Source organism: Pyrus communis, chromosome 10, assembly GCF_963583255.1.
Source record: "Pyrus communis chromosome 10, drPyrComm1.1, whole genome shotgun sequence".
Classification (NCBI taxonomy): Eukaryota; Viridiplantae; Streptophyta; class Magnoliopsida; order Rosales; family Rosaceae; genus Pyrus; species Pyrus communis.
This window is the reverse complement of record NC_084812.1, coordinates 11,784,205-11,807,949: the sequence shown is the minus strand read 5'-3', so window position 1 is coordinate 11,807,949 and position 23,745 is coordinate 11,784,205. Positions and strand designations below refer to the sequence as shown.

Here is a 23,745-nt window from a genome sequence, read left to right as displayed (position 1 = left end):
TACTGTTATTGCAAAAGCATGCAATTGGCGTTTTGATATTGTTCGGAATGCTCAACTTGTCTAAGTTGGTTAGAACCGTTACAACCGTATGCTCCTCCTATGCACACACGTTTGAGCCATCTCTCTCATAGTTTAGATTAATTTAGTTTAAACTATCACTCGAATCAAAGAAAAAATTGTTTGGAATGCAAACAAGTTTGATTTTGGAGGCTGATTTTTATATGGAAAGCAAAACCATTTCTAAATTAATTCCCAGCAGTTACTATTTGCAACTGTACATCGCTGTGATGTCATCATCTGGGATTTTGGGAGGTAGGCAACTTGAACAGAAAAAGGATGTTTAATTACCACTTAAATGAAAAGGGTCAAAAACAAAACAAAATTCAACAGTAGGTAGCTGAGAAAAATCAGTAAAAGCATAAAACAATTTACAAAAGTATTAATTGGGAACAGATGATATAGTACTGTGCTGCTGATATAAGTGAGGCCCTGTGAAGCTGGAAGATATTTTTGTTGTGGTCCAAAATTGGCTGAAGCAGACAAATTATTCTAAAAAGCAGTTTGCTGATATAATCCATTTGTATTGGTGTTTGCAACTCATCATAGCAAGTGCTCTCTTTGTTTCTATGCTGAACAGAAACCATCATGTTTCTAGCACATTATTCATTCCTTCCTATCTAAATACATTTTCTGCCTTTTTTATCCTTCATTTGAGCACAACAGTATCAGACTTTCACAAGTCAGGATATATTCTTTCACAAGGTTGCCAAATTAAGCTTCTAGGTATGGAGAAGCTTCTGAAGCCATATGATAAGGAGTATATGAGGATGGCCATCTTAAAGCATGAAGAAACTTTCAAGGAGCAGGTAATAAATAATAATTTCAGGGTAGTGATTTTTACAGTCCCGTTTTCTCCTTCCGCACTCTTCCCCTTATTTCCGTCTATTCATTCTCCTTTGATTTATTCAGTCTGAAGACTAGGAAAAGAAACCTGGGAAGTGCGGAAATCACTTCTGTAACTCTATTTTAATCTGTTCACTCCTTTCTGTTTTTAGCTTGTCTCTAAAGTTGAGCTAGTGCTGCAGGTATATGAACTTCATAGGCTGTATCATATGCAGAACATATTGATGAAAAGCTCGGTCGGGAAAAGCAGGCCCAACGGACAGAAACAAGAGAGTTGGAATTTAAATTATCATCAGAACCAAGAGGCACAATTTAACCCACAAAGGAAACTAGATTTAGAACAGCCTGCAGCGGCAGGAGCAGAAGAGTTCATTGCAGACACAGATGGAGATGATGGGGTGCTCGAGATCATAGATGAGAGTGAGATTGAGTTGACTCTGGGCCCCACCAGATACAACAACAACAACAGCAACGGAAGGAAGAGAGGAGGAGAGGCAGCAGCACTAACGTTATCAGATTCAGCAGGTCCAAGTAGCTTCTCATCTTCTTGTTCTACAGGATCAAGCCATGCAATAAACAGGAAAAGTAGTTTCTCCGGGAGGACCAATCAGAGTAGTACACATGGGCAGCTGCTGCCTGCTGACATGGCATCAGGAGGGTACAGAAGAGGTGGAGGGAGTAAAATCAGCAGCAGCAATGTTAATGGTGGCGAAGAACAGTTAAGACAGGATGAGAGGCTAAAACTGCCTCATTGGCTCTTCCAAGTTTTAAGCTTGAACATGACTTGAGATGATCTGATATGATTTTTAGACCTCTTCTTCTTACTTCTTAACTAATATGTGATTGATGATGTTTGGGTGGGCTTCTAATTAGTTGGTTAATTTTCTATTGTGATGGGTGGAGTTTTTGTATAAAGATCATCATTTGTCTCCGTTGCTTTACTTCCATTTTCAGTTTTATAAAGAAATGTAATGAATATATGATGAAATGAAGATGAGTAGCCACTGATAGGCGTTACGAGAGAGAGAAAGAAAAGTGATGTACTCGTAATTACACTACACAAGATTATGCTCTACTCACTTTGATCAGCAAAGATATTCTCTTGTTATCAATTCATCACGTGACAAGAGTATTGTTCGAGTGTGCATTTTTTTAATTACGTGATAACCATGTATTGGATGGATGATGCTACTGTGAACACTCAATCATGATTCAAGGACAACTTGACAAAAGGGGATTCTTTTTTCATCTTAAGATGCTGCGTGTTCAAGCAGCTGCGCTGTTGACAAAAGAAAAGTTTATCTTCTAGTTACCTGACAAAAGGAGATAGTCTTGTCAAACCTTATCCTCCACAGTCCACACGCAAGCTCAAATGTTTTCTAGCAACATTGTCGAAAGGGGATAATGGCACGTTTACTTACATGAAATAAGTACTGGAATTATTCCAATTAATGATTATTTCTAAGTTTATTAACACATAAGTAACGAAAGGATTCTTAAGGAGGATTTCCTTAAGCATAAGTTATTATCCATGATTAGAATAAGAAGAGACCAAATGTAGATTTCTTTCTTCTTCTCGTGGTGACTTACCATCTGGACGGTTGCATTGCACCTTCTCATAATTTGTAAAAATAATGGTTATAATTGTGGGAGAAAGTGGAAAACTGAGGAATCTTAAGTTACATGCTACTGCAGGGGTTTCAAAATTTGAATTATTTGTTCTGATCACTGAATGATATGTTATGCAAAGAAGAAAAAAACCTTGTTTGCATCAAATTATCTGCAAATAAAGTCATCTAAACAACTTAAAGAACGTGTAAATTCTCAACGATTCATTCGTTCGCAAGTCCGAATCGTCCCACCTCCGTTCATCAAATATTAATTAAGGCCTTCAATTCACAAAGACTCAAAGTAAACGATATTGTCAGCACTTCAGGGTTTGGTTAAGGTCATGAGTCCTTTTTATGAAGTCATCACATATGATAGAAAGCATCTCTTTTGGGTTGCATGATAATTTTACCCCCGACATGATCAACATGCTGCACTGATAGTCTGTCTGTCTAGCTACTCTTTAACTTTTTCACAAAGGGTTTAATCATTTGAGCACAGACCCCACAAACGCAGTAATGGTCTGGTGCAGTACGTCTATTTTGGTTTCAGGACAGGCTCCTGGCTACAAACAGAAGCAACTGTTTGGATTGAAATAGAAGGATGCCTGTGGACTATACTAGTTGGAGGTTAAGATTTGTGGTGTGTTTACTTATTCATAATTGACTAATAAACTAGGGAGTGATTCTCACTCTCTTTCTTCTTTTACAACTCTGTTGATTTTTTACCTTTAGATTGTACAAATCAAAGAAGAATTGAGCGGAAGAAGAAAAATGGTGTGTAAAAATTATTTTCCGACAAACTAGTGGGGTGGATGTAAACAAATACCATGTTCTTCTAAAGTAAATGTAGTTTAAGCGCCTGTTCATAATCTATGCATAGTACGCGTCCTATTTAGTAATACGGAATGTAAGCTCAAAATGAGCGTGCCAACGGACTATTGCTGTTTAATATTGATTCCAGATAGGTAAACATGTTATAAGAGTGAGCCTTTTCTGTTTCATTCTTTAATTTCTTCTTGATGACCAGATGCACTAAACTAGTTGGAGATTACATGGATATAGCAATCAAATTTTACCACAAACGTTCATACATACACACATTGTCAAGACTGCAACACGAAGCCCATTACTGTGGCTCAGTTTTTGCTATAAACAAACTTCAACTGAAAAAGATTATACTCAGCCTCTCCGCTCTTTTATACTCAATGCCACTAAATCGTGTAATCTTATTCAAAGCAAAGTGGCAATGTTATTTACAATGACATCACACAAAGCACAACAAAGATGGAACAAATTAGAAATTCAAGTTACAAATTATCCCAAGCCTAAACAAAGCAAACAAAAGGCAATTGAATTTAGATTTCTCATAAAGCAGCATAGAGCTCAGTTGCACACTGAAGCTTCACGAAATTGAATGCCGTCGATCTTTGGCAGGTTTTGTTCGGCCTTTGGCACCGGTAGGTGTCACTCCATCTGCACGCACAAAGGGAGAAAGTTTCCCAAGTTTTTTCGATACTGAGTTCATAAATGATTTTCGAGGCAGCGGAGGTTTGTCAGCAGATGTTGGAGTGTTTCCCATTGGACTGATCATTGCTGTTCTCGTAGTAGACGTTTCGAGTTCTTTCAGTTTCATTTTCATCTTCACCAACTCTATTTTCAGCTCTTCGTTTTGTCTGCGCAAGATGGTGAGCTCATCAGGAACTGAGTGGGTATCAGTGGAGTATAAGCTCCCTTTGGATGGAAGAACAGAGGATTCAGCACCTATGGGATTGACATTCATGACATCTCGAAGACGCTGCTGCTCATAGTATAGCACTTGTACAACAGTTTGAACAGGAAGCCGGTCATTCTGCGCAGCGTGAGCACAGGCCTCTCGCGAAAGTTTCTGGCAGTCCATCATACTGCACACTTTCTTTCTCTCCATATCACTCAGAGCAGGATGAGCCTGTGAAATGTTACAAGATAGGTGACTTAACGTAAAAATTTGTATCAAAATATGCCATTTGAATCCAGCTGAGAGATGTTTTGATCCCATGGCAATTTCATCTCTATTAAAACAGAAGGGTAGTTATTTTCACACTTTGTATTCTCATTTTGCACTCCTTTGATTTATACAATCCAAGGCTAGAAAAAAGGAAGGAGTTCAGGAGGAGAAAAGGGGAGTGTGAAACTCACTACCCTACATAAAAAGCCTAAATAACCATTGTAAATACATGTAGCATTTGATGTTAAGAAAGATATACACGAAAATGTGCACCTTTAGGTAGATATCTATGGCTCTATACATGCCATCTTCTGTCTCCCTTGATTGTTCTGGAATTAGTTCAGCAATGCCAATGAACTTTGAGACAGATACGTTACGGTCAGTGGCTATTTCAGCCAGGTAGTTCTCCATCAGCTTTCCGACACGTTCCATGTCAGTTGGTGGAGGAGAACCAAAATCATCCTCTGCATTATATCCCAAACGGCTCCCCTCCATTTCATATTCAAGGTAATCCGTCACGATCCTTTGCACAGTGTCGACATCAAGCAATGTGTCCCCGGTATAGGAATATGATGGAATCAAGAGATCATCTAAAACAGCCTGTGCCAATTGCAACCCCATTCTCTTCTCCAAATCTAGCTGGCAAGCAACCGTTGTCTCCAGGGTTTTCGCAGCACGAAGAAGCATGGAAAGAAAGCTAACTGACATTGCATTTTTCTCCCTTGGCAATAGACTCACAATTGTTTCTAAGACAACCCTCTTCTCGTGCTCTTGTCGCGGCTCGATTTTCTTCCTCCCCTTTCCAAATATTTCCTATGCCAAGAGAGGATTTATATGTCAAGACATGAGCTACTAAACTGAAAATTATGACATTGTGGAGTAAGATCTCACCAAACCTCTTAGCGATTTCTGCGCATAGAGCATAAGTACTGGTCCGAGAGCATATTGCTTAAACCCTCTTGCCATCATTGCAATCATAACACGTTGGAACATATCAATTCTAAGAACAATTAAGTCTTCAGCCCACCAATCCACAACAGGCTTTGGATGATACACAGCTGAAGAAACCACACCCTCATTGCCGCCATCAGCCCTACTGGACACACTGAACTGGCTCTCTTTGCAGGCTATAAAAGCAATTGCATCTATGCAGCGGTTCACTAATTTTACCTTCTCCGCCATTGGGAGGAAACTTTCTGACATGTGCAAAACAGTAACTGCACCTGCTGGGCTCTTCAATGCCACTTCATTTAAGTATGCATCAGCTCTTCCCACAAGGTTTCCAACCGCATAGTCCTCAGTCATCAGAAGATACTCTGCCACACATCGGAGCATTGCGATGTTCTCTGTGCTTATCTCGAAATTTATTCCATAGCAGAATTTTGCTGCAAGCTCAAATGCTTCTGATCCGCCCGGAACATCAGATAGTTCAATGACAGATAGATCAGCAGCATCACTAGATTCTGATATCAGTTTCCTTATGTGTCCACACTTCGAAATCAAAGGGAACTGCAATTTTGGTAGATCATGTTAAAATTAAATAATTTTTACGCCTTTCCATGTTTGTTAAATTCATCCATATATTAAAACAACAAAAATTATCACAAAAATTTAATTTGTACCAAATAATTGTTCTTAGTGCTACCGGTCACATAATTTGATACATGAATAAACACTACAAGTTACCTTGTGCAATGAGAAGGAAACCCCTCCAACATTAATACTAATATCGTTCGGAATCTCCTGCGAAAAAATCCTGCAAGTTTCAAGATACGTTCATTAGTCTTTATCCCTATATTGTAGGAGAAATCATTGGAACTACAAGAGAGAGAGAGAGAGAGAGAGAAATATTTCATGAGCAGAGAGCGTTTATATCTGCCCTGTTTTTGAATACCTCTCCCCAAACATCACTTGTATCAAAAACAGGAATAAAGAAAAAACACACTGAACCAATTAAAGAGAGAAAGGAAAAGATAGAAGCAAACCATTCACTAGTTCTCTTCAAGGCAGAAGAAAGAAGCTCCTTCTTCTTAGAGGACATGTTGGCAGTGGTAGTGGTGGTAGTGGGTGCAGTACTCTCCTCGCCACGTTTGATATCCGCCATGGAAGTAACAGTTGAATGTTTATCATGTTCAGTTCTCCTTCTCCATCATATAGTACATCAAATAATTGCAGAGAGAAAGAGAGAGAGAGAGGAGAGAGAAAGATTGAGCTGCTGCAATTTTACTGTAGTGAAGCAAAAACCCTACGTACGCTGTTTTCAGTACGTTTTTGTTTCGTTTTGACCCTTATCATTCAAACTTCCTTGAATATATAAAGAAGGGAAACAATCATTCTGCAATAATAAGAACAGAAAATATCGAAGCTCTAATGATAAACCTGCGTTATCCAGCTTCAACCCTCACAAGTAATCATCAGACTTAATGAATTACCCAAAATGCCTTCCTCTGAAAGGAGAGAAACTAGAGAGTGAATACAAGTCAAGGGGTAGGAGGAGGGAACTGAACGAGTGGCATTTGTGATATTATTGGGAGGAAGATGGGTAAAAGAAAAAGAAAAAGATGTAGGGGTTATGATGTGTGTGGTGTATGGGCATGGGGAAGTTGGGTCGAGAGGATGAGATGGCTTTTGCATGTTTTTAGTGGCAGCCAACGGTATGAAAATCAACGTGGGACGTAGGAGAAGAAACATTCCCATCCACAAAAAAGGTGCCTCATCTTCGTAAACCCTTTCTTTTTCTATGCTTTATTTCTTCTTCAAAATTCACGAGGCCAATAGTAACATGCCTTTCATATCAATGGATGAATCAGTAGGGTTACTTGCCTAACATATATATTGGCTTTTGTTGGGGCTTTTTCTTGATAAAACCTAGATTGCCATAGAAGAATAATTATTAATGGTTATTTGGAGGCTTTACATGGTATAATCAACTCAGTCATGCTATAACAGATGAATTGATAATTAGCATACTCTAAAGGATAAGCTCGTCTTTAACCTATCTCATATGATGTGTAAATTGGTTATATCACATGATCACGTTTCAGTATTACAACAATTTTCCTATATGAAAAATTTATCTAAAGATTTTACGCGGTATAACCTATGCGTCATGTTATAACAAGTGGATTGATATTTAGTATTATATATCTAAAGCATAAACTTGTCGTCCATCTATCTCATGTAACAATAAATTCGTTATATCGCGCGACTGTATTTCAATGCTACAATGATTTTCCAGTATGACTGCACGCATAGGTCACAACTAAAATCTTTTTTTTTTCCATTTTCGTTCTTTTCTTTTACATGCTGATAAAAGAATAGAACCTTTACAATATGAACCCTCACTGTCAAAAACCTGTAATTCCTAAACAGTATCTGAGAGAAAGTGACAGAACCTCTTTATTTTTCCCTTCCTGGTAAGTTTAGCAGAAGAAAGCCTAATATATGTCCCACAGTCACCTACTTCTACGGGATACAAACATCAGATTTGAGAGTATTTGTAATGAAAATACAGAGTTTGCATAGAGAGTGACTTGAGTTCACTAAATTTCCTCCGCAATAAATGATGCTTGAAAACTTAAAGGAAAGAACAGAACCTGCAGACATCAAATGGCTCCACATAGAATGTGCCTTCACATCTTGCCAATGAAGGGAGCCTTTCACCGTGGTGATGGATCATTAGGCACCAAATCAAAACATTGATCTCAATCTCTCTGGAATAATTGCACACCACACCCACACCACCCACCTCGCCCCGCCCCGCCCCCACCCCACCCAACCACCACCCCCCCCCCCCCCCAAAAAAACAACCCAAAAACTCTCATTTCATTGGATTCTGATATCAAATAATGCAGAAAATAAAGTCATTGATGGGCCCTCAATCAGCCTACCCAGCTGCACCCAGCTTCTCTTTGGTTTTCTTAGCAAAACAATCCTTGGCCTCTAGCTTTCCATTTTTTTTCTCTGTTTCTATTTGTAGTATCTGCCGGCAAATCTGAAATTACAATATTAGAATTTAGATCACATCTAGTCATGGTATATGCAGCAGCTAGGAGCCTAAAATGATTTCATTATGAAGGATTTCATTATGAAGATAAAAGGTGGTGTGACCTACAATATAATAGGAGCATCTCATTTCATTCAACAATTTTTTTGAGTGTGGGTAGAGGACAAATAAATAAAATTCTATGGGAATTTTCATAGTCAGCACCTACTAATAGATGTGATCATTGTAAGTTTTAGAGTCAGTCCAGCCAGTGATGGATGCAAGAAATTTCTCCAAAGGACAACATGTAAGTTAACATGTTAATGTTTTAGAGTCTATCCAATAACCCACTATTAATCAACATCCGTATTGTCTCCAACTTAATCAGTTAATTCAAATTATACAATTCAATAAGTGTGAAGTTTTACACAAAAGACATCGATAATGGTGAAACCATGGAATAAGTTGTATTTAACTCGACCAAATTTTTCGATTTGAGGATTTTAGATTCTTCAACAGTCATATGAATTATGACCATACACTACACATAAGAAAACTTTCCAGCACCCGTTGCATAAAACAAGTGTCTAACATTTGAATGCATGTAGCGGGTGCAAGAAAGTTTCTTGCTACTGTAAGAGCTATATACGATAAAGGCAATAATTTTCAGAAGCATTACTGTATTCAAGATTCCAGATGGGTTTTTATTTGTACCTTACAGGAAAAACTTGTCGTCTGGGATTTATGCTGTTTTGGACCTGTCACTACTTACCAAGATGCATGTGTCCTTGTTGATTGGTGTCGTTGAAAATGCCTGCTAGTTTTAGCCACAAAAGAAACACCATCAATTGTGAGTAAGACCGCACATAACTGACTGGGGAAGTTTAGCCACAAAAGAAACACCATCAATTGTGAGTAAGACCATATCGACGGCCCCATCGCATGTGAGAAGTAGATGAATCTTTTAGGAAGAAGTAGAGAGAGAGAGAGAGAGAGAGAGAGAGATCTGACTCAGTAATTGATCAGCAGATTGAATTCATTCTGCTACTGTTTATTGAGTAAAACGCACACGGGATCATTAGAATACTGAACCATGGAGATGGAGTCACTAAACTACAATGTGATGAATCAGTTCATGCTTTCTTTATTGTCTGTATTCATTTATGTCATGCTACTCTTGTATGTAGATAATCCAAACAGCTCTTCTCTGAAGACGAAGTTCGTTCTCTATTAAAGGACGGACAATTTTCAGCTGCAAACTTACCGACGTGAATGCCATTGATATTGACAGTAAGGATATACTAGTATTGACATTATAAATAGTTAAAACTTCTTTAACAGAAAAAGGATAACTGCACAAAGAATTTCTGTTAAGTCCAAATGCAAAATAAACTACTAAATAGCAGCTGCTTCATACAACCTTCAAAGTTCAATGCGATATTCAACCCAAAACCCTAATTTGTTTATTCTTTTTATTTTTTCCTTTCGGGTACGACATGACAAAACTAGCAAAGAAAACAATCGTATTACATTGACTGCTGCCTAATTAGATCATGATATGATAAAATATCAAAGAAAAGGATTGTATTACATATATAGACTGATGACCAACATTATCCTTGTCAAGTTTTGTATGGATCATTGTTCTATCCAAACCAAGCAGTCCCTTTCATTCTATCCAAGCAACCAAGTTTACTGCGCTGACCAACGCAGAACTTGGACTCGACTCGTGCAAAAGAATAACAACTCCAAGTCTCCAATAATCCGATTTTGATGTTTGGTGAATTGCCTGTGACAAAGAAAGTTAATTTTGGCACACTGACTGACTTACATCGCCACCTCCTATGACTATAGAGCATTTCTTTGTCGGCAATGCCCAAGAATTATAAGCCTAGTTTCATTGTGCCCTCTGAATTTTCATTTCAGTTATGAGCCCCTTAAAGTTTTAGTTTGTAATTTTCAGTTATTCCGTCATATTAAGGTATTTTCCTCCGTTTTGTACAATAGAAGCCTCAGAATTTGGAGATATGACATAAATGTGTAAATTTCAATTCCTATTCAAATTTTCTCTTAACTCAACTATCAAAGCTCCAAGTATTTACAAATTTTTCTTATAGATGCAACATTTTGTTGACTTGTATACCCTTAAAATTGGTCATATGCATTATATGGGACGCAACTATCAAAGCTCTGAAGTATCTACAGTCCCAGAAGATGCGCTTTTTGCACATCCAAAGCTCTTTAGGGCTTGTGTTCCACCAGATATGCATCGGTTCTGAAGGAAATGTATGGGATTATGAAAGCCGACCTAAAGTCATGTGGACATTGGGATATCCCTTGGCAATGACTGATAGAATTCCAGATATTACTGTAGCGAGGAACGTCGAACTTGGACTTAAGCTACAGGTGTTTCCCTCACTGTCCATCTCTATATGTGCATTTCCCTGCAATATGCAATTGTATTTAAGCTAATCGTAATATAACGTAGTGAATAATCTGAAAAAGGTTGAAGTAAAATAAGAGAAGACAAAGGCAACATGCCGACGTGCTATGTTACCATTTCCATATGTGTTGCCAGATTTCTAGCTAGTATTTGCTCTCTCACACTCAAAGTTTACTAGGGCGGATCGTCCTATCCCAAGATTTTAGAACCACCAAATGTGGATAGGTTATGTCTGTTATGCTCTATTCAATATTCTTACACGTATTTGTTAGTGTTTATAGTCTGTTCAGGCCCTGCATCTTTATGTATTGTTTGCTTTCTTATTTGCATTCAGCTATCTTTCTTGCATCCGTCGAAGCACAAATTTGAGCATCCTCGATTTTCTTACGAGCCATTAGAATATGTTGGCCAATTGTGTAGCAGACCTCATATTTTTCTTTTCCTGTACCAAATAGATGTGTTGACAGTTCTGTGGTTGTGATGGCGGAAAGGTTGTTGATTAAAGATTTTGATGCTCCTGGAAAGTGGCTAGCAGAGAGATATCGCCGTGTTCTCATGAACAAATTCTGCGGGAGGTATTTGAGAAAGAAGCGTCTCCATCAGTTTGTCATCTTTCCCGACCCAGTTCATGCTGCTGTTCAACAAGCCCTTCATGGCCTCGCATGTAGGACGCCTCATGTTTGAGGTTTTCGATTTTGAACAAACCCAACTTAAAGCTGTGACTCTGTGAAGATGAAAGATTCATATTCTAATCGTTATACATGCATTGAATCATGTGATTGCGATATCTAACAACACTAATGTGATATAAAATGAGATGAGATTCGCTATAATGTGGATATAAAATACAAATTGAAATCCGAGGAGTTTATACTTGGTTAAGAGCATTCTAAGCAGTGTTTTAAAAAACTAGCCTCGGGGCTGGCCTAGGTGCCCTTGGAGGCGGGGCTGATGGGTTTTCACCTCTGTTTTGTGGGGGTGGCGTAAGGTGGCATTGGGGTGTGCCGAGGCAGCTGAGGCGCACCCATGCATTCACTTGGGCTTTTTGTCCATCCAAATCCAGGTCTGTTTCTGTCGTTCCTCTGTGTGCCGTTCTAGTTGCAACGAAGAAGAAAGAGAGAAAGTTTCTCTTTCCAAATCCTAGTGGCAAAGTCTAACTTGTTGTAGTCATATTTAGAATAGGAAAGTGATTGTGTAAATCCTAGTGTATCTAGGGACATCTTGGAATATTCTCCTTAATAGATATTATCATATTAGAGTTGTAGTCCTATATTGGTAAGAATTTAATCTATCCTACTACTATAAATAAAGACACAATAGGGTGATACAACACATACCAAACAATTAAATCTCTCTTCTCTCGCTCTTGCCGCCATCCTCCCTCCCTCTCTAGTCCTAAATACAATTCAGTCAAATAGGATTACAACACATTATCAGTACGCTCTTGCCAGAAGCTAAGGAACTGAAGGATCGTAGGAGGAGGCTTTCTTCTACAAAATTCAAAGGTTTTTATTTGTTTTCTGCTAATTAGGTACGCTTAAAATAAAGTAAGATATTTGCAACATCCACGAAGCATGAAAACATTTCCCATGATGCATGAACCCCCTATATTTATATTTTCTTTCCGATATATATATTGTATATGATTCATATATTTATCAATATATATACGCTTCATGCATTACGCAATTATTTTTCTATGTGGAATTTGTAAGTCAAAGCATACAAATAAATTAGAAGCAATTTAGGGTTCTTAAAACCCTAGAAAAGTAGAAGAAAAAAAAATAAATAAATAAAAATTAGGAATTATACAGCATGGCTGCTGCTTTCCGCCAGGCAGCTGTAGGCACCATTGCCGACCACTGCAGCTGGCCTGCAGCCCAAACCTATGGAGCAAACATGGGAACATCGTCATTTGATGCCTTGGACCACACGGCAGCAGCTCTTTGGGCTTTGCTACTTACGCCAAACAACCCAGGCCCTAGGCTTAGTAAGGTAATCACGGGCCTGAAGCCCCTAGCCCAAATCGAAAAGGCCTAAAGCTTCCTTGGCCTTGTCTTGCGCGTCATCGGCCTAACTCTAACAGCCCATAGCTGTTGGGCCTTTCATGTCCCATGCCCAGGCCTACCCTCAGCAACTGTTGCTTGATGGGCTTCCCCCTAGCTTCGGCCCAAGTTACCAGCAACTTATGCTACAGGGCTTAACTTGTTCCGGTCAAAAAACTCGAAACCCAGCCTCGATTGGGTTTCCCCTCACCAAACCGCAGGCTAGCAACGTTGGGGCTACACTCATGCCTTGTTTTTGGCCTAAACCAGCGGCACTTGCTGCTGAGCTCACACATACCACACGACCCAAAGGCATGTAGCCCTCCTGAGCCCCAATGACCTGCAACAGAACTGCAGGGCCTGTCCACGCGTTGTTACCAGCCCTTTTTTTTTTGTTGGGCCACATCCTTACTTTTGACCCAATGTTAATTTTTGGCATGCCCGCGTTATAACTCATACCCAAATAATTTTTTTTTGGGGTACTTTAGGGCACACCAATTAATTCTAATATAATTATCACTTGGTATATCACCAATCGAGCCTAATATGACCCATCTGTCATTATGTTGCTTCCATGATCTACCCTGTTTGGTCTCAATCTATTGAATTAATTAAAAGTGACATGCAGTCCATTAATATGATAATTAATCCAAAATTATTGACCTGAAGATCACTTTTGGACACTAACTCAATAATTTATTTTTTTACTTTGAATCGTTGACATCCTTTCGTAGTCCTGAAGCTCTCACACTTGAATTCCCAAAGCAACTAAAATCCACTACACTTAAATCAGCATATTGCATTCTATGTTCTTGCAGGAACATCTCTGTTATGAACTATTCATTCATAAAACTAAATTGAACCTGTAGTTTCATATTTAGTACCTTTGAAACCCGAAGTTTTCATTCAAAACTTACCACATGAAACATGTGGCTTTCATGTTTAAATTAAACCAATACATGTATATAGAACCCCGAATGTTCTACAATGAATGTCTATGGATTACCATATAACTAACCACGTCTCATTGTACTCTCCGTTTTAGGGACATGTAAAACTTGAACAAGCTCGATTTCACCGCTCTGGAAGTATTTGGAAGAAACTACCTAAAGTGGGTTCAAGACGTGAAGCTTCATCTTACTGCAAAGGATAGTAGAGCAACCATCAAACCAACGCCAACCCCGTCGATGAAGCTCAGAAAGCTACTGCAATGATCTTCATTCGAAGACACAACCATGATACATTGCAAATCAAGTACCTCGCTGAGGAGAAACCACACAATCTCTGGCTTGCTCTGGCTGATCGTTTTAATCACCAGACATTTACTTGCCTGAAGCAAGATACGATTGGCAATATTTACGCTTCCAAGACTTTAAGTTCGTGAATGAATACAACTCTGAAGTTTGTAGAATCCGATCACTACTTAAGTTCTATAAAATGGACTTAACAGATGTAGATCTCTTGAAGAATACCTATTTGACCTTCCATGCAACCCATATTCTCTTGCAGCAACAATATAGGGCATAGAAGTTCACCAAATTTTTGGATTTGATCTCGGTTTTACTTCCCGCTGAAAAGCAGAACCAGCTTTTGATGAGAAATCATCAAACTTGACCCACTAGCTCAAACGTTCCGCTTGAAGCGCATGCAACCAATTCTAGCAACAACAAATAACGAAAAAAAAACATTGTGGCTATGGTAATGGGTGGCAAGCCCACCCACAAGCCCAAGGTTAATAGAGCCAATGCCCACCTAAGGTAGGAAATTTAACCTAGAAGCACCAACCCCTTGAACCTAAGGCCTTAAACTTCAAGAACAAGGGAAAAACAACCGTTCAATCGACTTCCACTGAAATGGACATATGCTACCGTTGTGGATCAAAAGATCATTGGTCACACATATGCAGAGCTACCCTCGAGGCTATTGTCAAGTGTCATTCCCGTCATGAGTCTAACTTTGCCAATATGGAACATCCCAAGGATGCTACTACATCCATAAAGATATCAGATTTTTAGGAGGTATTAGCTTCTATGGATGAATAAGTTTTATTCTTCTAGACATGTTTTTTAGGGTGCTTTTACCCTTAGTGGCTGAACCCACTAGGAGTGGCCGAACCCCTTTATTTTTTAGATTTATGTTTTAATTTTTGGACAATTTTTCTAAGTCTTTGGAATAATTTGTTTGGTTTTGATTTGTTTTAAATTATGGATAATTATTTTATGGACATTATTTCTTGATTGATTAATTGAATGAATAGAATTATATTTATACATGTGACCAATTCAATTAATTTATTTTTAGGTATGACTAGTGGGGAATTTAGTTGTCTGGTTGATAGTGCTACTACGTACACCATCTTGCGTAAGTGACACTATTTTACTAACTTCATACCTAAGAATGCACCTTTAACAACCCTATCAAGCTCATCCAACATGATTGAAGGATACGGAAAGGCCCGTATAATGTTGTCTAATGGTATTGTCTTAACCATTAAAGAACCCCTCTATTCTCCACGTTCCAGAAGAACGTTGCTGAATTTTAGAGACATTCGAGATAATCAATATCATGTTGAAATCACTGAAAAGAATGGTTTTGAATTTCTTTATATCACTTCTTATGAATATGGCCAAAAGCGTATTCACTAAAAGCTTGAACGTTTACCGAGTGGATTGTACATCACAACTATTCGCGGCATAGAGACCCACCATATGGCTGGCCATGAGCCCGAGTTCCAGGGCACTTTGCTATTTTAGCATGATCGTATGGGACATCCCGGACGTGACATGATGCACCATATTCTCAAATCATCACATGGGCATCATTTACCTTCATACGTTGGATTCCTACCATGCAAAGCTTGTTCTTTGGGGAAGTTGAATACTCAACCCTTAATTACAAATATTATTCACAACCCTCCTAAGTTTCTTCAAAGGATTCAAGGGGATATTTGTGAACTTATCCAACCAACATGCGGACCGTTTAGATGGTGTTGGTTAATGCATCGACACGTTGGTCACATGTTTGTTTATTGTCCACACACAACGCTGCATTTGCAAAACTCCTAGCACAAATTGTTAAACTAAGGGCTCACCACCTTGATTATCCGATTAAGTCGATTTGATTGGATAATGTCGGAGAGTTTACGTCATAGACCTTTGACGATTATTGCATGTCAGTTGGGATTGAAATTGAACATCTTGTACCACATGTTCACACCCAAAATGGCCTAGCAGAAACTTTCATAAAGCGCCTTCAATTAATAACTCGGACTTTGGTCATGGGAACCAAACTACTAGTATCTGCCTGAGGCTATGCAATATTGCACGCAGCTATGTTGGTCTACCTGATGCCCATCGCTACCCAACCTTATTCACCATTAAAGTTGATTACTGGATACGAGCTTGATGTTTTGCATTTACGTATGTTTAGGTACACAGTTTATGTGCCAACAACGCAGCCACTATGTACCAGAATGGGAATCTATGTCGGTTATGATTCGCCATCAATTATTCGCTACTTATAACCCTTGACATGAGATCTCATTACTGCACGTTTTTCAAATTGCCATTTTGATGAGACAGTCTTCCTGTCGTTAGGGGGAGGTAAGAACTTTAACGTTCCTGTATAACATCACGAATTGTCGTGGTATGCTCCCACTATGTCTCGTTTAGATCCCCGTACTGTCCAGTCTGAAACTGAAGTGCGACGTATTCTAGATCTTTAGAGCATCGCTCAAAGCATGCTGATCTAGCAAATGTGACGAGATCATATGTACCTGCTGCAAATGCACCTGCAAGGATCGACGTACCTAGAGTATGCTGTAATATCGCTTGGGAAGGCCGAACCGTCCCTGAGGGTGGGGTAACCGTACCTTCCATGCGGCCCAGTACACTAACGGCTAGCTAATGAGGATGAGGAAAAGATTTTGGAGCCTAAAGTGACATATCTAAGTGCAATTGGTGCTTTATTGTACTTGGCTTAAAGCACTAGACCTGACATCTCCTTCATTGTTAATCTTTTGGCTAGATATAACAATGCGCCTACATGCAGACATTGGAATGATGTTAAAGACATTTTCGGCTACCTTAAGGGTACGACAGATTTGGGTTTGTTCTACACCCACGAATCCTCAAGAGGAGCAGTCGCCCTCATCGGTCTTCAGGTTGATTCCCGCCTTGTTGGTTACATAGAAGTTGGTTATCTATTTGATCCACATAAGGCACGTTCTTAAACGGGTTACGTCTTTACCGTTGGAGACATTGCTATATCTTAGAGGTCTACCAAGCAAACGCTAGTTGCGATTTCTTCAAACCATGTTAAGATCCTCGCCTTGCATAAAGCATCGCGTGAGTTCTTTTGGTTAAGAGCGGTCACGGAACATATTTGAAGCACTAGTGGTCTTACTACCGTCGTTGACCTTCCTACGACGATCTTTAAAGACAATGCAGCATGTATTGAACAGTTAAAGAAGGGATACATCAAGGGAGACAACACCAAGCACATAGCGCTGAAATTCTTTTATTCACACCAGCAATAATGACATCAGAACATGGAAGTCAAGCAAATCCATTCCTAGAACAATGTGGCTGATCTTTTTACCAAGTCATTACCCCAAGTCTACTTTTCAGAAGCTCGTCCAAGGAATCGATATGCATAAATTATCTGAATTGAATTGCCTGTAGTTCTTTTATTTGGAAGTTATGTCTAACTCGGGGGGAGTATCTTGAAGCATACTTACGTGCTCTTTATGTAATCTTTTTCCTATGATTAGAAGCATTTTTCCCACTGGGTTTTTGCTACGTAACGAGATTTTGATGAGGCACCCATCCTGCGATTATCATACTCCGTTGAGTTCATTACTTTCGTCTTGTTTGACGTTTGTTTAAGATATTATGCATACTTCTTATTTTTCTCCTTAGTCTACGGGTTTTCACTTGCCTTAAGTTTTGCCATGGTGAGGTTTTGTGAGTTTTACTACCTATGCATACTTTTTTTTTTTATATTAGAAACTCGCATTCGCTCGTTGTGCCAACGACTTCATCAATTGTTCTACCTTAACTGCTGAAGATCTGATGCGATGTTTTGTTTGAGTATTTCCACACTTAAGGGGAAGTATTGCAATTATATTTAGAGTAGGAATGTGATTGTGTAAATCCTAGTGTATCTAGGGATATTTTAGAATATTCTCCTTAATTGATATTATCCTATTAGAGTTGTAATCATATATTGGTAAGGATTTAACATATCCTACTACTATAAATAAAGGCACAATGAGGTGATACAACTCACAATTAAATCTCTCTCTTCTCTCTCTTGCCGCCGGCATCTCTCCCTCCTTAGTCCTAAATATAGTTCAATCAAATAGACTTACAACATAACTCTAATTCTTCTTCTTTTTTTTTAATTAATTATTACCCATTCAGATTTTGTCGTCTAACATTTTGATTAGCAAAGATTTATTTATCTTGAGACTTCTCCATTCAGCTTATTTATTTATTTATTTTTAGATTAACCACAAATGAAATTCAAATACACATTATTATGCAAATGCTCAATTCCTTTTCACCACTTTGATAAGGGCCACTTGCACTTGTATTATGTTTTTACTTTTGTCTACTAATTTGACGCGGTGTTATCGGAATAAACTGCAAGTGCAAGGGCAAAAACGAAAAGGAAGAAAGTGATAATAGCAGGAATTTTGGTGCAATTTGGCCTACAAATCACTAAACAATTGGCCACTCACCACTTTCCACGTCAGCCATTGTTGTCCACTCACCACTTTCCACGTCAACCATTACCTGCCCGCCAACGAATATTTAACCGTCAAAGTAACTAAAATTACGAACCAAACCAACCCCCAACCCAACCCAACCCCAAAAACGCAGGTTTTTCGTTGGGGCGTCGTTTGACGTTAACGTTGTCGTCGTTCCACAATTTCCTCCCAAGCACATGATATATGCGCACAAATCCAGGAATACCCCTTCGCTTCCTGCTAGTGTGCGCCCTCGTTGTCTTGCGTGCGCCGGTCGCGCACCCTCCTATCGTGCGCACCCCCTCCCCCCATCTTCCAAACCCTCCCCTCGAGACGCAGATCCCCACAACCACCCAAACCACTCCTCGCCAGATCTCGGCTTCGAGCAATCCCACCGCCGCGACCGCAGCAGCAGCAGAAGCCATGTCCAAAGCTCGCGTCTACACCGACGTCAATGTCCTCCGTCCTAAGGAGTACTGGGATTACGAGTCCCTCACCGTCCAATGGGGGTAACCATTTTCACCTCCCTAATTTGTTTAATTTTTTCTCTAATTTTATTGATTTTTCTCGATTATTCAATCCAATTGAAATTGATGATTTATGATTTGGATTTCTGTAAGCTCGTAGTGGAGTTAAGATACAAGGCAATAGTAATCTGATTAAGATTAATATAGAATTAATTAGGGATTTAATTGTGTATTTACTGTGCTATCTGTGGCAATGATGGGTGCCCTACCCTACCCCCTTCCTTTTCAATTTTAATTTCTGAAAGTTACAACTTTTTGTGGGGTTTTTTTGGTTTCCAGTGATCAAGATGATTATGAAGTTGTTCGGAAAGTCGGAAGGGGGAAGTACAGCGAGGTTTTCGAAGGTATAAATGTCAATACCAACGAGCGCTGTATAATCAAGATCCTCAAGCCTGTTAAGAAAAAGAAGGTAAAGTAATTGCCTTTTAGGAAATTTGGAGATTAGGGTTTTCGGTTCTGATGTTTTGTTCGAATCAGTTGCCAATAACCCCATTCCGCACTTTTTAATATGCATTTGTAGCAAGTGCATAATGGTAACATTAGAACACTTTGTTGTTGTCTTTTGTGCAGATTAAGAGAGAGATCAAAATTCTCCAGAACCTTTGTGGGGGCCCGAATGTCGTCAAGCTTCTTGACATTGTTCGAGATCAGCACTCGAAAACCCCAAGCCTGATATTTGAGTTTGTGAACAGTACAGATTTTAAAGTTTTGTACCCCACGCTGACTGATTATGACATACGCTACTACATATATGAGCTTCTCAAGGTAAACATTGTAACTTGCTTGTGCTCCTTCCCTTCTTCCCCAGCTCATTTGGTAGGGCGATGAGTAGATACTAGATAGGAATTAGTAATGTTCAATCTTTGTTTTTTCTGCTGGTCCACAATGGTGCACTTTGTTAAATGAGAGGAGAGTTGAATTTAGCAACGAGAGATCATGCTGTTTCCACAGATAATTGTTCCAACTTTTCTAGAAATTGTATAAATGTGTTGTTTCTTAAATTTTGCATTCCTTCTTGAATGGTTGTTGCTTTCTCTCAGGAAGGAGGAATTTAATCACTTGAGAGATGACTGATTCAAATTTAGGGAATTAGTTGATAATATGTTTGTAAATTGTTGGATTGAAGTCATAGGACCTTTACAAGACATAGATATGTATAATTTTTATGAGAAGAAAAGGAAGGAAAACAAAAACATGGATCTCAAATGATTCATTATTTGTAGTAATTTAAATTACCTTCCATCTAATGTATCTGTAGCCTTAGCTTTTAATCCTATGGACCTTAAAGTGCTTTGTGGCTGTTCCAAGTTACTCAGGGTTTTAATTTCAGTCCATGTAAAGGTTTGCATAATGACTACTATGCCACTTGAGATCTTGTGTTATCAGAAGCTAAAAGGTTTTGTTAGCTATGTTGACGTAGTTTGGCTATTTTTTGTATGCTTTTGTTTTTAATGATGGTATGTTAACTTGTAAGAAATGTTTCACACTCTCCTTCAACAATATGCAATTTAATGTCAATCTACCTTAGTTACCTTAGTCCAAAGCATTGCTATCAACTTTTCTATGTGTTCTGGATGTTAAGAATGCTGGATCAACATCTGTTTCTGGATCTGTTTTAAGTACTTGTGAATTTAATGTCCAAGTAGTGTTTAATTGTGCCTTTTCACAAGTTAATTATCTTTACGTTTCAGGCATTAGATTACTGCCATTCACAAGGAATAATGCATAGAGATGTGAAGCCTCACAATGTTATGATAGACCATGAATTGCGAAAACTTCGCTTGATAGACTGGGGTCTTGCTGAATTCTACCACCCTGGCAAAGAATATAATGTCCGTGTAGCATCGAGGTAATAATTTACAGCAATAGAGGACCAATGCGTATTCTTGATAGTGGTCCCCTATAAAGAGCATGCATGTTAATGAATGAACATTGAAACAGGAGTTGTTCGAGCGGGCGAATATGTCGCCTAAATTAGTACTGATCAGTTTAGGTGGCTAGGATGAAAATTATCTTAATTAGGTTCTTTTTTTTCAAAATACCGTATTGGCACTACATTTGAACATTGTGTGCATGCTTATTGGCATCTGCAGTTAGAGGGTAGTCAAATGCTTAAAATAATTTCCAGAATTTTAAGGCTAGAGTAGAAAATCTCTTTAATGGTTTTAGCATTGTGAGGGTTCCTTTGAGTTTCCTTGCATCCTTCAGTTTGTATATTCATCTTTGTGGAATAACTGAAATGTCTTTCCTTGGTTTTTTTCTAGATACTTTAAGGGCCCTGAACTTCTAGTCGACCTGCAAGATTATGACTATTCTTTGGACATGTGGAGCCTTGGTTGTATGTTTGCTGGAATGGTAAGAATTACAGTTACTGTATTCTGGTGTTAGTTACTTTTAACTCCAGTTTTAGAATGTGCTAGTGTTTCAAAAAGCATATAATCTTTGTTGATTGCTCATTATACTTGTTTTTTTGGTGTAGATATTTCGCAAGGAACCTTTCTTTTATGGTCATGACAACCATGATCAGCTGGTAAAAATTGCCAAGGTAATGTCGGTACTTCATTGGTGGTTGGCATGACTTATTCTGTATGCATGATATAGTTCCTGGTAAAGTTCCTGCAAAGGATCAAATTAGTGGTTTCTGTTTATAGTACACAACGACGTGTGTTATAGAACTTAAAGCAGTTTCACATCAATAGGCAGGGACATGCCCCAACTCACATATACACATGCACATATGGCCTAATGACTTAGTATATACATATATATGGTCTAAACAGTATCTGGTGTAATGTTTGTGTTAACGGAGTATGGTATTTCATATGCATTTCCAGGTACTTGGGACTGATGAGCTGAATGCATATCTGAACAAGTATCATTTAGAGCTTGATCCTCAACTTGATGCACTGGTCGGGAGGTATGTTCAGTATAAATGCTGTAATAAGTTTTGTCAGTTGTCTGTAAACCAGTATTCTTAAGTTTTGTCAGTTCTCTGTAAACCAGTAATAGGTCAATTTTGTTATAATGTGAAATTCTGTGGAAATATCTTAGCATGCCACTGCAGTGGTTTCATCTTCCACTAGGAAGTAATGCAGTTTAACTTATCAAACAAAATAAAAAGGCGTTGCTGTTAAAAATGCATTTGAAATCCTGCCATAACAAATAACGTGGAATTAGTATCTCTATATGTATATTGATGCGTTGCTACACTACTGCAGGCACAGCAGGAAGCCCTGGTCTAAGTTTATTAATGCAGATAATCAGCACCTAGTTTCTCCAGAGGTCACCGTTTCTTGATTATTTACAATAATTTAGTTATTATCTGTCACTCAACTCCTACATTCGTCATTGATTTTTCAAAGGTGTTTGACATGCAGGCCATTGATTTTCTTGATAAACTTCTCCGGTATGATCATCAAGACAGATTAACTGCAAAAGAGGCAATGGTAAGTCTGCACGAGCTCACATAATATAGCATTTAGTTGTCTTGTAGTCAGGCTGAACAATGGTGACACCCGGTTCTTTCCTCGTTTTCTTTTCCTTTTTACCAACATCAGTTAATCACCGACTTTTATTTAATACGAGCTATGTTCTATGCTTAAATGTCTTTTGGCGATAACTCTGCAGGGCCATCCGTATTTCTCTCAGGTGAGGGCAGCAGAAAGCAGCAGGATGCGGACGTAATTGGTCGATTACATAAACTAGAGGTCCATGCTATATATGCTATTTGAAATGGGGAGTGTATTATTTATCCGGAAATCATCACTGCGGTTTGCCATTGTCAATTGTTGTACGTTGGAGACTGATTGTATGTTTTCATGGTCGTTTAAACAAGTTTTCTTTCTTTTAATATTTCTGCTTAATTCTATAAACCAAATTGAACCAATGTGTCACACCCAAGATCCTCGATTCGGATTTGGATTCCATCCGGATCCTTAAATCATCATATGTCTGTTCATCGTACATTGTGTGGTTAAAAATTATTTTGAATTTTTTATCTAAAATTAAACAAAGTGTACTTGCCAAAAAACTGACTGCGCGATAGACAATGAACGAATAAGATCTAAAGATTTTTAAGATCCTCATCCCTTCTATTCGATATTGACACAAAATTTCAACGCCGGTTGTAAATCTCCGGCCCGTTTGGTTCATAGATCAGAAGTTTCAGAATGGGAAGTGATCTTCCGGCTCCCCCTTTCTCCTCTTATAAGCCATTGTCTATTTTTGGTCTTTGAACATTGTGCAAAAGGAGAAAAATATGTGAAGGTATAACATGCGTTCGTTCCGGGTTTGGTGAAGCACATTCCAAACGATGGATGATATTTGGAAGATGAAACGAACATTAATACCCAATACTGCACAAACCAAACAATGGAATGGCAATAGTGTATTCCCGCAGCCAGACTTCCCATTCCCAGCAAAATTCGCAAAAGGGTTCTTCGCAGAACGGCAAACAAAACTGAGTTTTTCTGTTAACCAAATAAGAAACTTAACAG

At 38.6% G+C, this 23,745-nt stretch overlaps 4 protein-coding genes across 4 annotated transcripts; 3 read left to right on the top strand and 1 right to left on the bottom strand.

Moving 5' to 3' along the window:
• The first annotated feature begins 471 nt into the window (after positions 1 to 471).
• On the top strand, positions 472 to 1,834 carry LOC137748503 (uncharacterized). The gene is made up of 2 exons (XM_068488664.1): positions 472 to 866; positions 1,086 to 1,834. Exons 1-2 carry the CDS (start codon positions 627 to 629, stop codon positions 1,689 to 1,691), a joined length of 846 nt encoding a protein of 281 aa, XP_068344765.1. The 5' UTR covers positions 472 to 626; the 3' UTR covers positions 1,692 to 1,834.
• A 1,738-nt stretch (positions 1,835 to 3,572) lies between these two features.
• Positions 3,573 to 7,094, bottom strand: LOC137747103 (BTB/POZ domain-containing protein SR1IP1). The gene is made up of 5 exons (XM_068487113.1): positions 6,483 to 7,094; positions 6,184 to 6,253; positions 5,389 to 6,006; positions 4,771 to 5,310; positions 3,573 to 4,458 (listed from the first exon to the last, which is right to left on the bottom strand). Exons 1-5 carry the CDS (start codon positions 6,599 to 6,601, stop codon positions 3,916 to 3,918), a joined length of 1,890 nt encoding a protein of 629 aa, XP_068343214.1. The 5' UTR covers positions 6,602 to 7,094; the 3' UTR covers positions 3,573 to 3,915.
• Positions 7,095 to 11,480: 4,386 nt separating this feature from the next.
• On the top strand, positions 11,481 to 11,655 carry LOC137747852 (ribonuclease III domain-containing protein RNC1, chloroplastic). The gene is given in 2 exon segments (XM_068487993.1): positions 11,481 to 11,587; positions 11,589 to 11,655. Coding segments are annotated over 2 exon segments (174 nt in total).
• A 7,199-nt stretch (positions 11,656 to 18,854) lies between these two features.
• On the top strand, positions 18,855 to 23,099 carry LOC137747347 (casein kinase II subunit alpha-2). Its single transcript, XM_068487444.1, has 10 exons — positions 18,855 to 19,231; positions 19,529 to 19,658; positions 19,820 to 20,014; positions 20,941 to 21,098; positions 21,514 to 21,604; positions 21,729 to 21,794; positions 22,084 to 22,166; positions 22,468 to 22,531; positions 22,627 to 22,695; positions 22,877 to 23,099. Exons 1-10 carry the CDS (start codon positions 18,927 to 18,929, stop codon positions 22,931 to 22,933), a joined length of 1,218 nt encoding a protein of 405 aa, XP_068343545.1. The 5' UTR covers positions 18,855 to 18,926; the 3' UTR covers positions 22,934 to 23,099.
• The last annotated feature ends 646 nt before the right edge of the window (positions 23,100 to 23,745 follow it).